The sequence below is a fragment of the Micromys minutus genome (genome assembly GCF_963924665.1).
Source record: "Micromys minutus genome assembly, chromosome: 29".
Classification (NCBI taxonomy): Eukaryota; Metazoa; Chordata; class Mammalia; order Rodentia; family Muridae; genus Micromys; species Micromys minutus.
The window spans coordinates 17,483,025-17,504,647 of NC_137964.1; the positions used below are offsets into that span (position 1 = coordinate 17,483,025).

Consider the following 21,623-nt stretch of genomic DNA (forward strand, 5'->3'; position numbering starts at 1 on the left):
GACCTTCATTTATTCTGACTCAGAACCGAGTCTTAAAACACACCCACTGAGATCCCCTGAATAAAAATGAGGCAGCCTTGCTTACAAGAAAATGAAATAAAAGTCATAATCCCATTCTTTTGGATGTTTGGTGTTTTGGGTTTTGAAGGCATTTTCATTTGAGCTCCATGTGATGTGCCTGCTAGGAGTTTTCTTATCGACTTTATTCATCTGTTTCGTGTGTGCGCGTTTGTGTGCACATACAGAGATGTGTTTGTATATGTGTGTTCTTGTGCATATGCATGCAAGGTTAACGCCAAAGGACAATGTGGGGAGTTGGTTCTCTCCTTCTATCATGTGAGTTCCTGGGATGGAACTCAGGTCGGCAGGGTTGGCAGCAGGTGCCTGCTGAACAGTCATGCAGATCCTTTAAATAATGAAGGACGGAATGAATAAATGAGTGAATGAATGAATGAATGAATTTAAATGTATTTATTGGACCTACTAGTAATCTGCCAAGTGTATTGAAACAAACTTCCCAGCATATTATGCAGCCATATTACTGTATCCTTTACCCCTTCCTCTTTAGAATATATATATCCTATATATTATACACACACACACACACACACACACACACACACACACACACACACACCAGTTATACCTATAACTAGTAAATGCAAAATGCAGAATTGGAATATATCTTTGTTAGGGTTACCACTTCTGTGATGAGCTACCATGAACAAAAGTAACTTGAAGAAAGGGTTTATGTGGCTTAAACATCCATAATTCATTTCCTCATCAAAGAAAGTCAGGACGAAGATTCAAACAGAACAGGAATCTGAAGGCAGGAGCTGACACAGAACTAATGGATGGATGCTGCTTACTGGCTTGTTCTCCATGGCTTGTTCAGCCTGCTTCTTTATAGAAGCCAGGACTCTCAGTCCAGAGATAGCACCACCTTCGATGGTGTGGGGCCTCCCCCACCAATTACTAACTTAAAATGTCCCTCCAGGTTAACCTACAGCCTGATTTTAGGAAGCCATTTTCTCAGTGGCTGCTCCCTCCTCTCTGATGGCTCTCGCTTGTTTTAAATTGACATAAAACTTACCCATATCACTGAACACCAAGTGTGTGTGTCAAGGTCTGGAGGTAAAACACGATCAAGACAAAACCTCAGTGTTCAGGCAAGACATCTATCATGGTTCACACCAAAATCATGGCTCACACTGAAGTGTAGTTCAGAAGGTGCAAAGAGAGCTTTGCGTTGTTCAAGGAGGCCATTTAAGTTGAAGCTCAAATAATGACAGTCTCAGGTAGAGGCTATGGCTAACTACAAAGACAACTGGGCATGAGGGTGTGGCTAGAGCATGTCTGGGTATGGCTGGAGCTAGGGACGTGATAGAGTAGACCTCAAACCCAGCCTTGCCTGTGAGCTGTGTGGCTCATTGTAAGAGAAACCATGCACGTCACCTTCTCTCTTAAGTCTAATAAGAAGTGTAACGCGATATTTCGCTTTAGTCTTTTGAGACAGTGTCACTGGTAGGTGTGGCTGTTCAGAAGCTCATTATGTAGACCACATTGGTCTCATACTCAGAAAGATTCCTCTGCCTCTGCCTCCCAAGTGCTTAGATTTCAAGCCAGCACTGCCATACCCCGCTTATTTTCCTTTCGAAATTTTCTGGAAATGTATTTTTTATTAAAACATTCAGGGAGTGTGAATGTAGCTCAGTTGGGAGAACATTTGCCAAGCATACAAGAAGCTCTAGGTTCTGTTCCTGGTGTACATATACTGAGTGGAGAAACTGATAACTTACAAAGGCCAGTCATCCCCACACAGGGGAAGCTAAGGCTGGAAGATCATGAGTTCATCCGTGGTCATGGAGGAAACTGCAGGCTAGTCTTCTACATGAGACGACTCTCAAATGAATTAGTTAAATGAATAAATAAGCCAGGCAGCAAGCAAGCAAATAAGCAAGCAAGCATACATCGCCATGCCAGGCTCTTGTGTGGTAGTTAAAACAGGAGGACTTGGTTCCTCTAACTCTTGACATTCAGTTTATAAAAGGACAGGCAAGTTACATTTGAATGGTAGCCATGTTGGGGCAGCTGTCTGAATTTTTTTTTCTTCCTATTTCTGCATTCAAAGCCTGTGTCGCTCACTGCAGGCCTTCAGTTTGACTCATCAAGCATGGTGGTTTAAATTCTGTCTCAGCCGGAGGATAAGGCAACCGAGATTCTTTTCCTCCATTCCTTGCTATTAAGATGGAGGAAAGTATTTCCGCTTCTCTCTCAGGGCTTTGAAACCTTGTCATGGAGAACACTCCGACACCTCAAGCTCCCATTTGGTGGGCAAACTGTTTGCTAATAAACCAAGGCAGGACCCTGATGTCAAAATGCTTAAGACGGCGAATCAGCTGGGACCGGTTTCTGTGGCTGACATGCCTTTTCCATCTCCCTGCCTCCTCCAGAACATAAACCTGAACCAGGAGGTGGTTCAGCGTGAACTCTTATAAATTGGAGTGGGTGTCTAGGGACGGGGGAAACAGACAGTTCTTCCTTTAACCTTTGAAGACCAACAACCATCTGGCCCGAAAAAAATCCACAGTGTGTTGAACCTAGGGTGTGAAAGCTGGGCAGTGTATTTAATGTGAATTCGAGACCGTGACTTCTTCCCACCCCGACTCCATAAAACAGCCTCCCTTTTTCATAAAGCATGTCTATAAACCACTGCCGGTGAGGCAGAAAGACCACTCAGGACCCCAGCTCACTTTCCATCTGGGGCTGTCAACAAACCCCCTTTATGAGTGGAATAGACCTCTCGAATGCAGCCAGCTTCTGGCTTTTTTTTTTTTCCCTCTCTCTATGTTTTTTTCCTGCGGAGTGTGTGAGGAGCCAGGCTGGGCAAGCGTCAGGCGCTGTTTGCTGAACGCATTTATTGCCTTTGCATAATTTATGAGCTGGAGGGGTTGACCGCCATTGCTCTCTGCCAGGGGCTGGCACTGGAGGCTCCAGAGAGTGGAGCTGTAAATTGGATGGTGAGCTCCTGCTGAGCTCACAGCAAAGTCCCTGGGTCAGTATGGGAATTTAATACCAGAAATGGAACTGTTTTCTCAGTGCACCATGTGGACCCCTTGTTCCGCAGACAGTGTTTTGGCAGACTCTGGCTGGCCTTTCGAGGGGCCTGTCACTCACGAGTGTGGCGCGTGGGGAGCCCCAGCATTTGTAATCAGCTTGGCATCCGTGTGGCTTCCATAATGGATACCAGTAGGTCTCAGTTCTTCACCATATGCTTAACTCTGGAGGCAAGGTGCTTCTGGGTATATCAGTAATTACTTGATGCAGAATTAAGTGGACCTTGAAATTAGTACTGGACTCTCCTAAAGCAGGGAAGCTTAATGCTTTGATAGGGATAACCATTTGCAGAGACTTACCGCTGTTTGGATGGGGGTGGGAGAGGGAGCTTCCCCCACATTTCTGACTCCTTTTCCTGAGCATAGACCCTGGAGGATGGAGGGAAACGTGTCGCTCCAGCCTCCGCTGTCATTACCTCATATGGATAGCGATGAACATCTGGGAAAGAACAGGCATGACAGAAGGCACCACTCTGGGATGGGGATGTAGCTCAGTGGTTGAGAGTTTCCCAACATACACAAGGCCCTGGGTTTACATCCCCCAGCAATTGAAAGTAAAAAGAAAAGACTCCTCTCCTCCCCACCCCTCCGTTAGCCTGGAAAATATCCTTGAGAGAATGCAGTCCTCCATATCCAGCCCTAGTTCTATACCTTCGGGGTCTTCATTTTACTCACTCTCCTCTACAAATCATCTGAAACAATAGAGAAACCAGCCACCGATTGGGCAAAAGACTGCAAATGCCGACAGACTGACGTTGGAAGCCTGGTTGGAAACGATGCCCTTGGACTTGATGAGGTCTCTGTCTCATTCAGTGTCTGATAACGCTGTATCACCAAGGAGGCAGAAGGAGAAGTAGAATTATAGCCCTCAGAATTGTCACTCCAGGGTGTAGGCAGTGGAGGTGGGAGGATCAGGACTTCAAGACCATCCTTGCTCAAGCAGCATGTTCAGGGCCAGCCTGGAATGAATCTTTGACTCACAAACGAAGACGTGTGTGTGTGTGTGTGTGTGTGTGTGTGTGTATGGGGAATCTGTATGTGAGTGTGTGGGTGGCTATCTATATATGCAGTATCTCGGTGTCTGTGAGTTTGACTATATGGGTGTGTGAGTGTGTCTGTGGGGGAAGTCTGGAAGTATGTGGATGGGTGTCTGTGTATGTGTGAGTGTCTCTGTGGGGGGATATCTGTGTGTATGTATGTGAGTGTGGCTATGTGGGGCTGTCTGTGTCTGTGTGTGTGTGAGTGTTTCTATATGTGGGGGGATATCTGTGTGTGTGTGCATCAGTGTGTTTATTGTAGGTGTGTCTCTGAGTGTAAGTGTATGTGAATGTGTGTGTGAGTGTCTCTATGTGGGGAGAGTCTGTGAGTGTGTGGGTAGGTGTCTGTGTATATGTGTGAATGTGTCTATGTGAGGGGGTATCTGTGTGAGTGTGTCTGTGTGTGTGTTTTTGTAGTGTAGTGTGGTGTGCCTGCTCGAATGCTTATGACATGGACTACAGGTGGAGGTCAGGACACAACTCTCAAGAATCTGTTCTCGCCTTCTCTGGAATCTGGTGATCATAGTCAGGTACCATGTTTATATGGCAAGTGCCTTTATTCCCTGAGCCATCTTGTAAGCCCAAGACTCGATCTTTACCCACTCTTCTTTACTCCAGAACCCTCTGCAGACTTCAATCTCATGGGATCAAAATGGTTCTCATAGCCACCCAACAATGTAAGAAAAACATGGGAGAAGAGAGTTGTGGCTAACTGTCCTACAGAGGCAGCCCTGGTTCATTTCCTGTTTCTGCTGGTGACTCCATCTGCTCCATGTACAGGTGGCCTCAATAAAACCTTGGCGCCCTCCTAGACTCACCTGCCACTGGCTTTCCCCAGTCATGTATTACGAAGACCTATCAGTTCTCACTGCTGATCTACTGAGCCATCTGTTTCATCCTCCCCCAAGCTAGGCACTATGCCAGCATAGATAGCGGACTAGTTGCCAAACTGTTCCCACTGTGACCATCTCTCCTCCTAGTGAGTGCTCTCTCTCCACCACCCATGCAAAGTGATGTCCTCTGCACAGCATGTTGGGTGAACCACAGAGCAGCCTGGGGCTCTGTCCCTGTGTCTCATCTCAGTTGGCTCCTGTCCAGCTTGGTAGGGCCTCTCCAGGGCTACAAAGTGAAGCCATATGCAATCATACTTTCCCAGTGTTTACTCTCACAAAACATACCCCGTTGTTATGTATATGTATGTGCGAACACTCATGCGTGTGGAGACCAGAAGTCAACCCTGAGTAACTTTCCTTAAGCCTGTCTCTTTTTTATTGAGTCTTTCCCCAGGATCTGGGGCTCACTAAGTAGGGTAGGCTCTTTGCCCAACAAGCCCCAGGGATCTCTCTTTTCTTTTCTCTAAGATCTGGAATTACAGATGCGTGCCTCCATGTTTATTTTTCACATGGGTTCTGGAAAACAAGCCGGAGTAAAATCCTTGTGTGTGCTCAGCAAGCCTTTAACTCGCCAGCTCCATTTTTTTTAACCCATTATTTATTAACAAAACATTCTCAGTTTTTAGAAGCGCATAGGATCTTTGTTTCTTTCTGCTTCTGTCAAGAAACCCAGACGCGGGTGGTAATTCCCTTTCTTTGGTTCTTCCACACCTAGAGCAGCAACTAGGATTTGGTTTATCACACTACTCAATATTTTTCGTGCATCATCTGTTGGGAGTTTTCCTTCTACTCTGGGGCATCATTACTTCTAATCATTGCGGTGACAGTACAACCAGCCATGGTAATTCATGGGAGAACTTGTTTTGACTCACTGTTCAGCGGTACGATCCGTCGTGGGGAGGGCAGAGCAGCAGAAAGATGAGATGGAAGGTCAATCACTGTTCTTTTGCTATGAAGAGCACCATGTCCAAGGCAACTCTTATAAAAGAAAGCATTTAATGTGGGAAGTGCTTACAGTTTCACCAATTAGTTCATTATCATCAAGGTGGGGTGCATGCTGCACCCAGGTAGGAAGGGTTCTAGGAAAGTGACTGGGAGTTCTATGTCCTGATTCCTAGACACAGAGAGAAAGTCACTGAGCTTGGCATGAGCTTTTGAAACCTCAGAGCCTACCTGCAGTGGTGCAACAAGATTCCTCCAACAAGGCCACGCCTCCCAATCCTTCTAATCATTTTAAATAGGGTCACTCTCTGGTGAGGAAGCATCAGACAGATGAACCTGTAGTGGCCATTCTTTTTTAAACCAACACAGCCCTATTGCATCCACAATCAAACAGCAGCTGAGAGACTGGCGTGCTCTCTCCATTTCACTCAGTCTAGACCCTTAATCCCTAGGATGGCACCACCCACATTTAGGGAGGTTCTCTCAGTTAATCCAGTCTAGAAAATTGTTTGCTGTCATGCCTAAAGGAGATTCAGTTTCCTATTAAATTGACGTTGATATTCACCATCACAATGTCTCAGGCATTGATCCTTGCCCTCTCAGAAGTCCTAGCAAGAGACTGCAATGAAGAAAACTTGTCTTTTCTTGAGAAAAGACTTGGGAGACTGACTCCCCAAAGCTGAAGGCTTTCTGCAGAAAATGATTTCTTTTTTCCAGAACTCCTCCCCCCGGAAGGATCTTGAGTTTCCTTCTTCCTGTGGCAGGGTTAGCTCTTAGCTTAGTGTTCCCTTGTCCCTCAAAGTTGTGTGTGTGTGTGTGTGTGTGTGTGTGTGTGTGTGTGTGTGTGTGTGTGTGTGTGTGTGTTGGAGTCTCTTACTGAGGACAGGGTCCTGATATGTGGAAGCTGACAGAACAGATAGATACTTTCTATTCACCCAGCCATTTGTTCCTTGTCTAGCGCTGGAGCTGTAGAATATCTGCAGCCTAGAGACTCCCCCTTTCCTGTATTTGCTCTGCCCCTGGTGGAGGGGAAAGGGTATCTGAAGCGAATTGCACAATCACCATACTGACCTTTACTTATTTTTTTTCTTCATTTCTAGTGTGACAGTGACAGCGACCAGGAAGAGAAGGTAAGGCACCACCCCCTCTATTGCAAACACAACCCACAAGGCTCTGTGTGAACTGTGGCATGACTCCTGGTGCCTGTTTTCTCCTGAAGGATGTCTTACTGGTCACACTGTGACATTCTCCATGATAAGATAGACTATGCCAAATCTGTGACATCCTCCTTTTTGAAACATGCTTCTTCATGTCACATTTTCGTTACACCGAATTTTCACTTCATGGACCCCCCAAAACACTTTCGAAGAGAAGTTGATTTTTTTGCTGTTCATGATAGAAACATTCTACTTCCTCCTGTGTATTTTATAATGTCATCTCTACCTGCCTTTGACTGACCTCCTTGCTTCCTCTGGCTTTTCCAGAGCTTCCTAATAGGATGCCAGTGGTGTGCTGCTAGGCATTTCCTCACAGGGTGGACAGGGGTGGTCTGGGAGGGCTCTGCTGTCTTCTACGGGTGGGTGTTGGGGAAGGGGCGTCTCCTCAGCAGGAATACCCTTTCCCTGGAGGCTGAGGCCCAGCCTCAGTGTACACAGCTCAACGAGGATGAAGAAGGAATCCAGGTTCTGAGCCTTCAGAAGATCAAAATCGGAACCAGTAAAGTAGGTTTTCTGTTGATTAAAGCAAAAGGCTTATGGGTATGCTTTTATCTTCCTAGCTGTTGACATCTACCAAACAAGTGTCTTCCATTTTTACTGTTGCCTTGTGTAACTTAAAAACTTAGCTGAATGTGTGCACTGCATGGTACCAAAGCAAGTGGTCAGTCCTCCCTTCTCCCGTGCCCTGTTCCATGATTTCCACCTCCTTCCTGCCGGCTGATCCTCCCCAGAATCCCACGGTTCACGTGCCGTGATCATTCCCCATCCATCTCGGACTTTCTCCCTCCGCCTCCGCCACAGCCTCCAGGAGAGATCTGAAGGCTCCTGTTCTCCTCTGTCATTAATTTGAATTCAGCATATGTAGCCGGTTATAAAACCCGAGACACCATCATCTGAGCAGGTCAAGCATATTCAGATGAAGACAAATGGTGCTTATTTGATTTCCTTAAAATCAGGAAATGAAAAAAGTGCTCTCTGGAGAAATCACGCTCCGCCTGACTTAGATGATAGACCAGCGCGTGTCCCCCAGATAAGAACAGGCTCTCGCCTGGAGGTTTTTATCTCTGAAGGACGGCCGGGACTGTCAGCTTGCTGACATGTGCATTATCCATGTCTTTTTAAACAAAGTGACCTATGGAAGGGTGCGCCACGCTCTGACACAGTAATGGGCTGTTGGATGACAGCAGAGGTGCACATTGGGTAGGGGGTTGTGGGCTGTTCTTTTGTTTAACTGACAAGTCAGAGCTTCCTCCCTTCAACCCCCAGGAGAGACTCTTAGCTCTTTACAAGTAGGACCTTGGGTATTCTGGACAGTCAAAGGGTGTCAGGATATGAGATATCATACAAAGGTCAGTCGCTGCCCACACTAGCCCCAAGGTCACGTGGACATATGACAAAAAATGCCATAATTCTGTAGAATGACTTTGGCACCCAGGAAGATGCTGAAAAGCAACAGCTAACCTCACTTCTACAAGAGGGTGGGTTTTATTCAAGGTCTTTGTGTGCACAGTGTGTATGTGGGCATTTCCCTGTGTGTAGGTACATGCAGAGGCCAGAGGACAAACTTGGGTACCATTACCAAGTGCTGTGTATTTGAGATAGGCTCTTGCAAACCTGGAGCTCACTAAGTAGACTAGGTTTGCTGGCCAGCAAACTGCAGGAATTCTCCTGTCTCTGCCTACCCAGCACTAGGATTCTAAGCCTGTGGGTTTTGGGCATTGAAGTCATGTTTGAACAGAAAGCACTTTTAAACAAGCTTGCCCTAGTCCAGGCATCTTCATTTTAAAAACCTGTTGGCGATACCTGTCATGCCGGCATTTAGGAGACTGAGCCAGCAGAATTTCACGTTTCAGACCAGCATGTGCTACATAGGGAGGCTCTGTTTCAAATGAATAAATAAAGTGGTTCCATATTGATACAGTTTTCTACAGTAGTTATACCTCAAGGTTCCTTGCCCTAGAGTTTCTAGGGACATCAAATGTCATTAATCTAGACTATCAGACTCTGCTGTTTCTAGAATGAAAGGGTTGTCAGCATTAGAAGCATTGGAAGAAAGCGATCAAGATGGTTGGGAGCCACAGCATAGACCTAGATAGGATGAACAGATGAGTCCCAGGCTGTGTGAGGAGAGCAAACCCACAGGTCAAGGGTAAGAAGTCAGTGGGAGGGCAAGGGGCACTAGACTCATTCTTTTTATATACGATACACCCCCTGCCCAGGCTCTGGGTTGTGATTTGTTTGCATCTTGAAGATCATGAAGGCCTTTGTAACTGTGAGCTAGAACTACACCCTCTGTGCTATCCTGCTCTGACTTGGGTGTTTCTCCAGGGGGTACCCAGCAGGAACCCAGGAGCCTCTAATTGCACCAGTGCCTGCCTGGCCCATGTGTAGTTGAGTCTTCCAGCCTCCTCCTTTTCCAGCTGAGACAGGATAGTGTTTATCACCAACCAGAACACCTTCCTCCCAGCTTTGTGGGGGCCCTGTCAGCCTGCTCTATGGCAAGCCCTGTCCCTGGAGCCCCTGAGCCCACTAGGGTGCTTGCTGGCACCACACGGAGGGTTTGAATATAAATATGAATTGCTAATGGTGGAGGAGATGCCACTCAGCATCCTGGGGTCCCTTCAGCAAGTCCCACCGGGGCTGCTGTTGTAGCCCAAAGTGAGACTTGCAGGAGGGACATGGTGGGAATTCTCTCCAGAAGACCTGTCATTCTAACTCCGTGGGGATCCACAGAACTGGCAGTCTAAAATTAGGGTACCGCATTTCACACAGCTGACTGAATTAAGATAAACTGGGCTTTCTTCTGATACGAAGCTATAATTTATAAAATGATACCCTTATTAATTAATGTGAAAGTATCTGGGAAAGGGCCGGGAAGCAGAGCCTTTCTGAAATGCAGGAGACAGATGCGCCCGTGGAATGGATCCGATGAGACTCCACTGCAAGCCTCCTCAGCCAAAGGAACAGCATTTCGTGTTAGGAGCAGAGAACCTGGAAGACTCCTGGGAAGGGGGAAATGGGGTGGTGAATTAAGTAGGCGGTGAACCTAGCACCATGGATGTGGGATGTCTCTTCATTTGTCATTAGGAACAAGGGAGAAGCAGCACATGGCCCCCTTATCACCCAAATTAAGCAATTACACCAGTCCCACACTGGAGAAGAATCACTGTCAGGAGAACAGTGCAGCAGCAATAGTGTCTCTGCACACGTGGTCTACATTTTCTTTTCTCTTCACACTGGCAGCACCCTCACCATGTAAAGCAACACCCCTCATTTGGTTATGAAATTAATGTCAAGATTTAACTTCACATTCTCTCCACCTACCCACTTCTCTTTGGCTGTGTGAGCCAAGGGATGGGGGGGGGGGTGCTCAGAAGGAATCTCTAATCTTGTTCCTGGCTCTGTCCCGTTATTCTGTATGCAGGATGGTTCTTGGTATAGCTGTGTAGGAGATGGGGTGCCATAGCTCCGCCATGTTCTTGTACGAGCAGAGGACAGGGTCTGTGCCCACGCTCGGTCAAGTGTTAACTGAACTTTGTTGACGTGGATCGGGACGCGTGTTGGGAAAGAGAAAAGCTGTGCTCGAGTCCAAATAGCTTAAGTCCAGGGGACCCCAGAACTCAGTTCTCTGGCAAGAAGCGCTGGATTTTAAGAGGTCCCTAAAACCATATCTTTTTAACACCCCCATCTAAACATATCATTTATACACATGAGAGTAATTCAGGGCCACTGTAAAATGAGCACACAGCCATTAAGTAATAGATGATATCCATTTGCCCATTGGCAGCTGTTCTCAGGTATCCAACCTTTCTTATTTGCAGGGGAGAGTTGTCATTCGGGCTAAAGGGGGCCAGGGGTAGTATTTATTTTTGTAACCCAAGGTAACATTCGCAAAGCTTCTGAGGTAATATTTTTGCTCACTCTTTGTCATGTGTGTCTTAAGAATTTCAGACAATGCATTGTTATTGTTGTCCATATGTATGAGACAGGGTCTCGGTGTGTACAGCTCTGGCTGTCTTGGAGTTATGTTGACCAGGCTTGCCTTGAACTCATAGAGATCTGCTTACCTGCTTGCTTGTGCCTTCCATTGTAGGGATTAAAGGTGTGCACCACCACCCTCCCTCAGACTCTCATTGCTCACTCCCCCATTCTTCCCAGAAGCACTCCCCTTCCTTCAGGGTGTTATTGTTGTTGCTGGTATATTTACTTCTATATTTATTAATCTGTAACTTTTAATAAAACTAATAAGTAAGATTATATCAGTTCCCCCTTCCATCTATGCTCTCCAGCACCCCATACCCTTCCACCCCCCGGAGTAATATTTTATCAACAGAACTGGGTCAGGAAATAAAGCTTAGTGGGTAGTCCTCTTACTTAGAATGCTGGGAAACCCTGGGTTCTACCCTCCGTATCACATAAACCAGGCCAAGTAATTCCATGATCATGCATGTGATTCCAGCTCTTGGGGTAAGAGGAACAGAAGTTCAAGAATGTTCTCAGCAACATCCCAGGCTTCTCGAGATCCTGTCTTCAATTTTTTCTTCTTTTTTTATCACTGTTCTTGGTCACGATACAACTCACGTATGAGGGAAGGTGTAACTTCTAAGCAAAGACACCAAACTGAGGCTTATTTTCCTAATACAGCATAGACCACACACAGACGCTCTTCACTTGGCTCAGGGAGGACTTTGAAACTGCTGAAAAGTCAAAACTGAAGATGAGGCACGTGGCTCTGTGCTTCTAATGGAAGAGACCTACCACTGGATTGCCAGGCTGTGTGTTACCCTTAGTAAGGGCTGTGCATCCTCAGCAACATTCCAGAAACTGAGGAGGACCTCACTGTGGCTTATGCAGTCTCCATCCTCGGTTTGGCGATTAGCTGCGTCCCGATCCAGGGGCTGCAGAGATGGCTCAGTGTGCGAGCTTGAGCATGTGAGTTCAGATCCCAGCACCCACATAGAAACACCCATGTGGTCACATGTGCTTATAACTCCAGTGCTGTGGGGGTGTGATGGCTGCTTACGTACATAGGTCCAGGTCCAGTGACAGATCCGGTTTCAAGGGAATAAGGCCTAGAGTGATAGAGAAATATACCCAACATCCTCTTCTGGCTTCTGTTGCCATGGAAACACATCTGCATGTGCACACACACCCATCCCCCCCACACACATTTGCACACACATGCACAAAGACATGCTGTGATTGAGAGACAACTGAGATATGCTATCCTGCCTTGCAGACAGTTCTTCTGTCCAGCTCTCATGGAAGCAAAGCAAGTAGCCACCACCCGAAAGAGTGGGGACTGTGGTTTGTCTTGTGGCTCTGATCCTTTGCTCAGTACTGGGCAGAAGCAGAGCACCGGGTATTTTGCTGGCATTGGGTTTTTTGTTCTTAATGGGGAACATGTAGAAACCCCGTTCAGTGGCCCGGCACTCAGATGTGGGTCTTCTTTATCCATCCCAGCGTCTGCTTTCCGGGGTCTCTTCCCCTTGCCTCCGTGCTTCTGCAGTTTGATTTTTCTCATTTAAAAAAAAAAAAAATCTCTGAGCCATTTGTAAATTTCCTAGCATTTAGGGGACGGTTTCTACAGTTGTTGGCTGAGTTTCAATAGCTTTCTCATTTTGGAGTCTCAATTTCCAAAATGCCTATCAACCTCTCCTTACCCCTCCAATATTATGTCTGGGTTAAGATGACATTTTATTATTCTTCCAATGTTATCATGTTTCAAATTGGCTTAATTACCCCTCTACCCACCCAGCATTCCTGTTGACGCCATCTTCAGATTAAATATCTGCTAGAAGTCATTTTAAATTCTGAACCTTGTTTTTTTTTTGTTTTGTTTTTTTTTTTTCTTTTTCTTTTTTTCTACCATGACTTTTTCAGGCCAAAGTAAGACTGGATGTCTGCATACAGTAATCTTTTCAGTTCATATAATTTCATACCCCTGGAAAACATGGGTTATAGTATACAGATTTCAAATTTTTAATTACATTTTTTGCATGTAGTTTGTGCATGTACCGTGCATGCATGTGCTGAACAGAGGGCGGCATGTGGGGGGTTGGTTTTCTCCTTCCGTCAAGTGGATGACTTTGAATTCCTGATTTTTTTGTCTCCATCTCACCTGTGCTAGGATTATAGGTATTTACCACTATAACTGGTTTATGCATTGCTGGGAGTAGACCCCAGGCCTTTGTTTATGCCAAATATGGCTTTATTAATGATCTACCAGAGGCAGTGGGGTGGAGGATATGAAACGCAGATTGGCTGGGGACCCCTGAAATGGGCAATTGTACTGTTCGGGGAGATCACTGTGGGTTTTGTTTTATTTTGGGGACTTCTGGTGAGATTCCGAGTTCTTGATGTCAACATGTTGATGTTCCTAATGACAAGTTTAGATTTGGGTCAAGAAGACTGCCTAAATAATAATATAAAGAAGAAATAACTTCTCAAGCCACATGTGGTGGAGTATATTTTAACTTCCAGCACTTGGGAGATAGAGGCAGGTAGAGCAAAGCTCTGAGTTCAAGGCCAGCCTAATCTACATAGAAGATTCCAAGCCACCTGGTGTGACACAGTGAGGGTTTGTTCAAAAAAAGAAAGAGATTAAAGCGTGTGCTGCATTATTTAGAACACTTATACAAATATCATTTTATATATGACCTGCTTAAGTGTGTATCATGGGGACCAATATGGTAGCCCTTCATCTTATAGGTTAAAAATGGAATATATGGATGGTTTGAGTGCCAGAGTCTGAGTCCTCTTTCCACTTAACTTATTTTTCTTTTCTGGTGACAAAAATACCTGGAGGTGGGGCAGATCACATAAAAGCAGTGATTCTTTGGCTTCTGGTTTCTTTCCTTCACTTTGTACTGTAGCTGTGGGGTTGTGGCCTAGCAGAATATTATGACAAGGAGGGTGTTGTAGAACAAAGATACTGAATCCATGGGAACCACAAAGCAGGAAGAGAAAGAGGAAGGAACCAGAGTCTTCCCACATTATTGACCTACTTTCTGAAACTAGATTAAACCTCCTAAAGCATCTCCCAATCCCAGCTTGGTCCACAGCTAAGGACTAAACCTTATGAGGCTCTAGATCAAATGGTCACAGTTGGGCAATGTGTGAGAGCCATGTTGGAACCTGTGCTATATGCTAGTTGGATACGAGACTCCAGGGTGTGCACCTGCACTTTAGCTTCTGAACATGACTCCAGAACAGGGTACACGGGTAGATTCAACATGTCCACAGATAACAGAGGCATGGGCCATTCTGGTGTACACCTCTTCTCTTCTCAGGTCGGAAAGAATCTAACGCACTAGTTTCTGTCCTGTTGCTGTGATAAACTACTCTGAGGAAAAGCAGCTTAGGGAAGAAAGGGTTCATTTTGTCCATTATGGTAGGGAAGCCATAGCAGTTGGTGCATGAGGCAGTCCAGAGTGCACACTCCATCCACATATTCTAGAGAGATGGGGAGAGAGGGGAGGGAGGTGGGGTAAGGGAGAGGGAAACATACAGAGAGACATATTTAGAGAAATCCGGAAGTGGGTCTAGACTGTAAACTCTCAAAGCACATCCACAGTGAACTGTTCCTTCAGCAAAGCTCTGCCTTCTAAAGGTTCTACAACCTTCCCAGATAGTACCACCAAATGGAGAGAAAGTGTTCAAACACATAAGCCTAAACCAATATACAGAGGCCAGAAGGGTTGGCCTTAATGTACGACGTACAGTTTGACTTAAACATGAGGAATAACGGAGTCTGCCCTGTGTTTTTTGATAGTTGGTTAGAGGCACCTGATTATGCAAATCACTGAAATAAGGTTAGCCCATGTTGGGTCGTAAAAAATGGTTTTTCCTCGTGTGTGTGTGTGTGTGTGTGTGTGTGTGTGTGTGTACATTTAAGAGCTAAACACTAGGTTCCTGGGTAACTTACCTATATCAACCAGCAGGGCTAATATACAGTATATTATAACATTGGTATTATATCTAAGAGTTGCTTTCTTGATTATCCAGGTCTCAGAAGGACTCACCTTCATGCCCAAGCATGAAGTGTGGCTAAGAATACAGGCATGTTTAGCATCTCCCTCCCATGAGGTAGAGCCAGACTGTGGCCAGCATGCAGGGCTGCACTGTAGCTGTCACCTATAATGGCTCTTCTACACATGATGGTTTGGCTTTTGTTCATCACTTGACCCCATTCCTTCACCCAGAACCTTCTCACCCACGCCGAGCATCAATTCCAACCCTTGTGAGCAATCTCTGTGTCCCTCAGGGCCACAGGGCTCTTTCTTTCTGGACACCAAATGTGAGATGGCTTGTCCATGATGCCCAAATGGCAGTAAATATCTGAAGCGGCCATGTTCACATTAAGATTATGTATTTGCCACTAAGGGGAGAATATAGTGTTTATCGGCTGGAGTGTGTACCAGCTGAGCTGATTACAGCATAGCACTCCGTCAGCCAATGATTGTCCCCATCTTTTATCATTTGTGTCACTTCCAAAGAGGAAGGGAATGGATGGCCCCCTTTCCCCTTCCATCCTCATCTCCCCTCCCCCTCTCTCCCTCCCTCATCCTCCCCCTTCTCTCCCTCTGTCCTTCTCTCTCGTACCCATTTTGTGTAGAAAATTTGTATTTACTTTGGGAGTGTAATTTGTTCCTCATGGATAATGTGACCCTGAGCGGAGCCGGATCATGGGTTAGTTGAAGTGATATTTTCCGCTAATGGTAGTCGTACATCACCGCTGTCAGCTCGGGTTAGGAGGCAAGCACATTACAGCTCCATTTTACCTCTGCAGGCATCTGGGATTATTTGCCATAACCGAGTATGACATGACCGCACTACAGAGTGCATTAAAATTTTACTGGCTTCTCAGGCAAGTTCCTGGCTCCAGTGAGCACTCCAGGCAGGCAGTCTGATGGGGGACCCAAGGGCCCTGACTTCCTGCATGGAGGTGCAGAGGGTGGTGGCAACCTAAGACGGGCTGCTCTTCCCTCAGTCTGAGGAGAGTCAAGGAAAATCCTGGGAGGTAGAGGGCAGGTGTGTGTGTGTCTCTAGATACCTGAGACTGACAGGTGACATGCTGCCCTGCATGGATAACCAGGGGCTAACTGGAGCAGCCACTGCAGTGGGAGGTGTCCTGTGCTTCAGCCCTCAGGACATATGGGAAGTAGGTCCTTCTCCAAGGAGATGCCAGGGTAAGGAGGTCACTGCCAGGCCCTCGGCAAATTCTTACTGTTCTTATTTGTCTTACGGTTCTTATTTGAGGCCTGGGTGCACTTTGGACTCTTCCGTGTGGAAGAATCTGTGCTGTCTGTGCAACTGGACTGAGCCTGGTGGATCCCCAGCATCCCATAAGATGCATATAATCCCTCACACTCTGGAGCTGGAGGCAGAAAGATCAGAAATTCAAAAGCTGCCTCTCTATGAAGTTTAAGAACAGCCCGGATTATAAGAGCTTCTGTTTTAGCAATAGCAAAAACAAAAGCTCAGTTAATGGAGTGTTTATGTAGCCTATACAGAGATTTCGGTTTGATTGCTAGTACCTCATAGACTGGGCATGCTGTTGTCAGCCCTGGCGGGCAAGTGGAGGCAGGAGGATTATCAGTTCAGGGTCACCACTGGCTACATAGCAAATTCAAGGCCAAGCTAGGCTACTAGTAGGAGACGCTATGTCAAAAATCACAGTAGCATCAAAAGGGCCGGGTGACATAGCTTAGTTGGCACAGTGCTTATGTCTTGTGCACAGAGTCCTGGTCCAGCATCATATAAAGTGGATATGGTAGCACACTGTTCTGATCACAGCCTCAGGAGGTGGAGGCAAGAGGGATCAGGAGGCCAGTGTAGTTCCTGGATATACAGCAAGCTCAAACCCATTCTTGACTACAGTGTTTGCAACCCTGTCTCCAAAAATAAATAAATAAATAAAACAAAGCCAAAAATGTCTTCCAAAACATTCTGTGCATTGTAGTGTCTGTCTCTATGTAAACACCCTGAGTTTATTTACAAGGAAACTGAGGTCCAGAGATGTTTTGTAACTTTTTATAATTATATAGGGGTAGACTTCTGATTTCATCACAGGTGAGGTTTTTTTATCCTCTCTGCTATAAATAACAATATTACTTAGAGCATTGTTAGATGTTTTTCATATACACCTATTATTCTGATCCATCTACAGCCATTCTGTAGGCAAGCGTTATATTATCCTCAGATTGTAAAGAATCTAGATCCATGCACCCAGAGTTTCACCCCCACCAATGTCGGGTCAAGGTGTAGGAGTGTGTATGTATGTATCTGTCTGTCTGTCTGACTGTGTCTGTGTAAAACTCGGAGTCTGTTCATGCTTCTACCATATGGGAGGTGGGGATTAAACTCATCAGGCCTGGAGACAAGCACCTCCCCCCACTGCTCCATCTTGCTAGCCCCAGATCAAGGCCTAACCTCAACTGGTAGACTTCGGAGGCTGTCCTCTCTGCCACCAAGCAGGACTTTGACTCATAGGACCTTCTAACAAACCTGAAAGCTGATGGGTGCCGACCAGGGACATCATAACATGTTGGCATGAAAGGACAGTTTCAAACAGTGTTTTGTCACTTTTCTGTTGTAACTCAGCTAACATCCAACAAAATATTACTCTGTGAAGACAGCCTGTGATGAGCTTTAATTAAGTCATAAGTCCTGTTCACAGCTAGCACGTAGCTCGCATGCAAATGGTTCTTCTAAGGGCCTTGACAGGCATCTATTTTGATCAAGTAAGACTCAGAGTCACTCCAACAAAATGCTTTATACCTCTTCACATACTCTATCATTCTTAACTGGGGAAGAATTCAGTGTGGGGGCCAGACTTGTGGCTCAGTTGGTAGAGTGCTTGTCTAGAGTGCGTGAAGCCCTGGGTTCCATCCTCAGCACTTCATGAACTGGGTTTGTGATATATGCCTGTCATCCCTTCACTCTGGAGGGTGGTGGGGGTTAGTGAATTGGAGCATAGCCAGAGAGAAGTACTTGCTATGAGATTTTAAGGCTCTGAGTTTGGATCCCAGCTCCCAAGTAAAAACAAGATATGGCTGAGCATACCTATAACCTTTCCACCATGGGAAGCAGAGGCAGAAGGATTGCTAGAACCGACCACTAGCCTAGCTCCCGATTCACTGAGAGACCCTTTTGAGAAAGAATTAAGAGAGGAACACCTCCTCTGACCTACATGCTCACATGACACATGCACCTGTATCAGCATAAACTTACATGGAGTCGTGTAATTCCTTGAGAAAACAAGCTTTGAGTAGGTCAAAGATCTCTATCTTCAGGTAGAGTAAAAGGATTGCAAATCCCACGTATAGATTAGTTCTGGGTGCTAGGCACTGAACTGTACCTTTGTGCCCACGGGATGAACAATGCCTTTTGTTCTGTTCTAGCCAGAAAGGCCTCCCTTTTTTCCTAGTCCTGAGATGCTTGCCCTGATCCTTCATAGGTTCACAACGCTCACACTGGTCCTCCCAACCAAATCATAAGAGGGCCAGGCTCCTGACCTAGGTTTCTTTTTCTGGTCTTAAATTCAGTCACTTAGGCAGTAAAGTATGAGAACAGAAGTATTGATCCGGTCATAGAAAAGTAATTATCCCTCTAGGATGGTCTGTTTAGAATGCAATCGTAATTTTAAATAGCTTATTCCCCAGTGGCTGCATAATAGCATATGGTTGTTTTTGTTTAAGCAACATCACTGGTACTCTCCCTGCTTTCTGAACCCCAGTGATGTGTACATCTAACATGAATACACATTGTAAAACTTTGTTTAGCCAACAAGCCACATACCAAGTGATTATTCAATTATCATAATAGACTAGTGACCTTGTATAAGTCACTCTGTGAATTCTTCATTTTATGTCTCTAGTAGTAAGTGCTACATCAAGTATTGAGTTTTGTTTTCTTTTGTTTTAGGTGGAGCTCTCACTACATATACCTAACTAGCCTCCAACTCAGAGTCCTCCAGTCTCTCTCAGACTCCCAAAGTCCTGGGATCACAGACATATGTCAGTACTCCCAGCATAGTTAGATTTATCTTTTTATTTGCAAACAACATAAACTCAAATCAGTTGATAATGAAATGTATGAGCTTTTGACATCTAGATTCGAATTAACCGACTTATTAGAAAGACTTGGGAGATGGCTCAGCAGGTAAAGCGCTTGCTGCACACATAAAAGCCATGTGCAGTAGCATATGTGCCTGAAACTGCAGTGCTTGCTGGGAGGAAGAGCAGAGACAGGTGGCTCTCTGGAGCTCATTTGCCAGCCAGACCAGCTGAATTAATGAGATCCAGGTTCAGTGGAGACACTGTCTCAAAATAAAAGGGTTGGCGGGTGGTGGAGAATGACCAAGAAACACACCCAGTGTTGACCTCTGGCCTCCATACACAGGTGCACACACCCAAATGAACACACACTTAAAACGTGGATGAAGAAAGGCTGGGATCTTCAACTAGACTCAGAAATGGTGAATCCTCTTGTCTCTTGGCCTGTGCACCTTAAGCACAATTGTTTCCAGGACTGGCTTTTTTTTTTTTTTTTTTTTTTTTTGATAGAAATCATGACCTTTTCACATTGCACCTTCAACCAGTCAAAGAAGGACCACTCCTCCTCCTTTTCCTCTTTCCTCCCCCCACCCCCATCTTCTTCATCACAGTTTAACAAGACCCAAGGAAAGGATTCTGGCTTTCTAGTTTAACAGTACCTGTCCAGGGTAGACTACCTTTCATCAGGTATTTGTGCCTGTCTCTACCCTCCCTGGAAAAAAGGCCTCAGCCAGGCAGTTCAGGATAAATATATACCTAATAATGGAGTCAGTGGAAAACCCAGAAAGGTGGAAGTTAGGGAACCAGCTGTTTTTTCTATGAACCCAAACCAACCTTCTGCTACTTGGGTTAGACACCATTTCTTGTCAACTACAGAATCTGCCTTGCTCAGCCAAAGTTAGCACTTAAAAAGCATTTGCAGAGGCTGGGAAATGCCCAGAATCTACATTGAAAAGTCAGGTGTAGCCAGATGTACCTATAACCCCAGTGCCGAGGAGAACAAAGACTATAAGATTGCTGAGGCTTATTGTAGACTATGTAGCTGCAGGCTTAGTAACAGACCCTTTTCCAGGGAATACAGTGGAGTAATAGAACAGGACACACAAGGTTCTTCTCTAGCATTCATGCAAGTACACCACACATGTACACACACACCCTGTATATACACTCAGAAAAGTTAGGGCTGCGATGTATCTCAGTTGATAGAGTGCTTGTCTAGCATTCTCAAAGGGGGTTTCATCCCCGGTATCTCATAAACCGGGTATAGTGATACCCCAGTGATCCTGGCACTGGGAAGATGCAGGTGGGAGGATCAGATCAGGATCACTCTGATTAAAAAATGACGCTTCTCTGGTATACATGGGACTCTGTAATCTCACTAAAATAAACCATCGAATCACAGTGTTCACAGACTCTGAAACACGGATGTGTTTTCAGTTATACCTAATAGTTTGTAAATATTCAGAGCACTTAAAATACCACTTACAGATTAATTTTATCTTACTGCAACAATTAAGGATGTTGAAAGTTATGGGATTTTAAAGAGTAATTGTTCACGTATACATGTATTGAGAATAGACCAGAATTCATCAGTATTTTAAGTGTAGTAGATGATGAGTTCCTCCCCAATTATTAGACATCCACCTTGAGAGACATGAAGATCTTTGAAGTCACTCGGATGGCAATTATTAAATTACTTTATCTAGGGTGCAAAATGAAACCTTCTCTTCCAGAGGGATTATAATCACCTCGAAGTACTGACACAGTCCTTTGACAGCAGTTGGCAGCCTTTCTAAAATGAGTACCTTAAGTGTGGAAATGAAATCCTAGGAATGTAGTTCAGTAGGTAGAGTGCTTGCCTTGCATTCATGAAGCCCTGAGTTTGATCCCAGTACCACATAAACCAGGCATGATAAAACACACTGTAATCTAAGAATTCAGAAAACAGAGGCAAAAGGATCAGGTCACTTTATGAGACATCAGAAGTCAGAGGCCAAATTGTCTCCACAAGAAAAAATTTTAAAAAATAAAACAAAAAAAAGAAGAAAGTAGGAAATTTATTTTTTAATTTTTGTTGCAAGGTTAGCTTCCAGAGCTCTGAGCCATGCTCTTGGAAGTTACAGATAGAATGATTGCTAAGGTAATCTAGGCATTTGGAGAGATGGTTTATAATTAAAAAGAAGGCCAGGGTACCTTGATGAAGTCCAAGAGTTTAATATGTCCTGCTGCCCTAGGGACCAGAGTATGAAACTGTAATGGTTTATATATGCTTGGCCCAGGGAGTGGAAGTATTTGGAGGTGTGGCCTTGTTGGAGTGGGTGTGTCACTGTGGGCTTGGGCTTAAGACTTTCACCCTAGC

The 21,623-nt window shown here is 45.3% G+C and overlaps 1 protein-coding gene across 5 annotated transcripts in view; it reads left to right on the forward strand.

Moving 5' to 3' along the window:
• The window catches only part of AUTS2 (activator of transcription and developmental regulator AUTS2), a gene marked incomplete at its 5' end in the record, with an annotated part of 1,029,376 nt that overhangs the window by 710,027 nt on the left and 297,726 nt on the right, over positions 1-21,623 (forward strand). For all 5 annotated transcript variants that reach the window (XM_080941138.1, XM_080941139.1, XM_080941141.1 and 2 more), the window contains one exon: positions 7,089-7,118. In XM_080941138.1, coding sequence (XP_080797264.1) covers positions 7,089-7,118 — 30 coding nt within the window. The remainder of the gene's footprint in view (positions 1-7,088; positions 7,119-21,623) is intronic.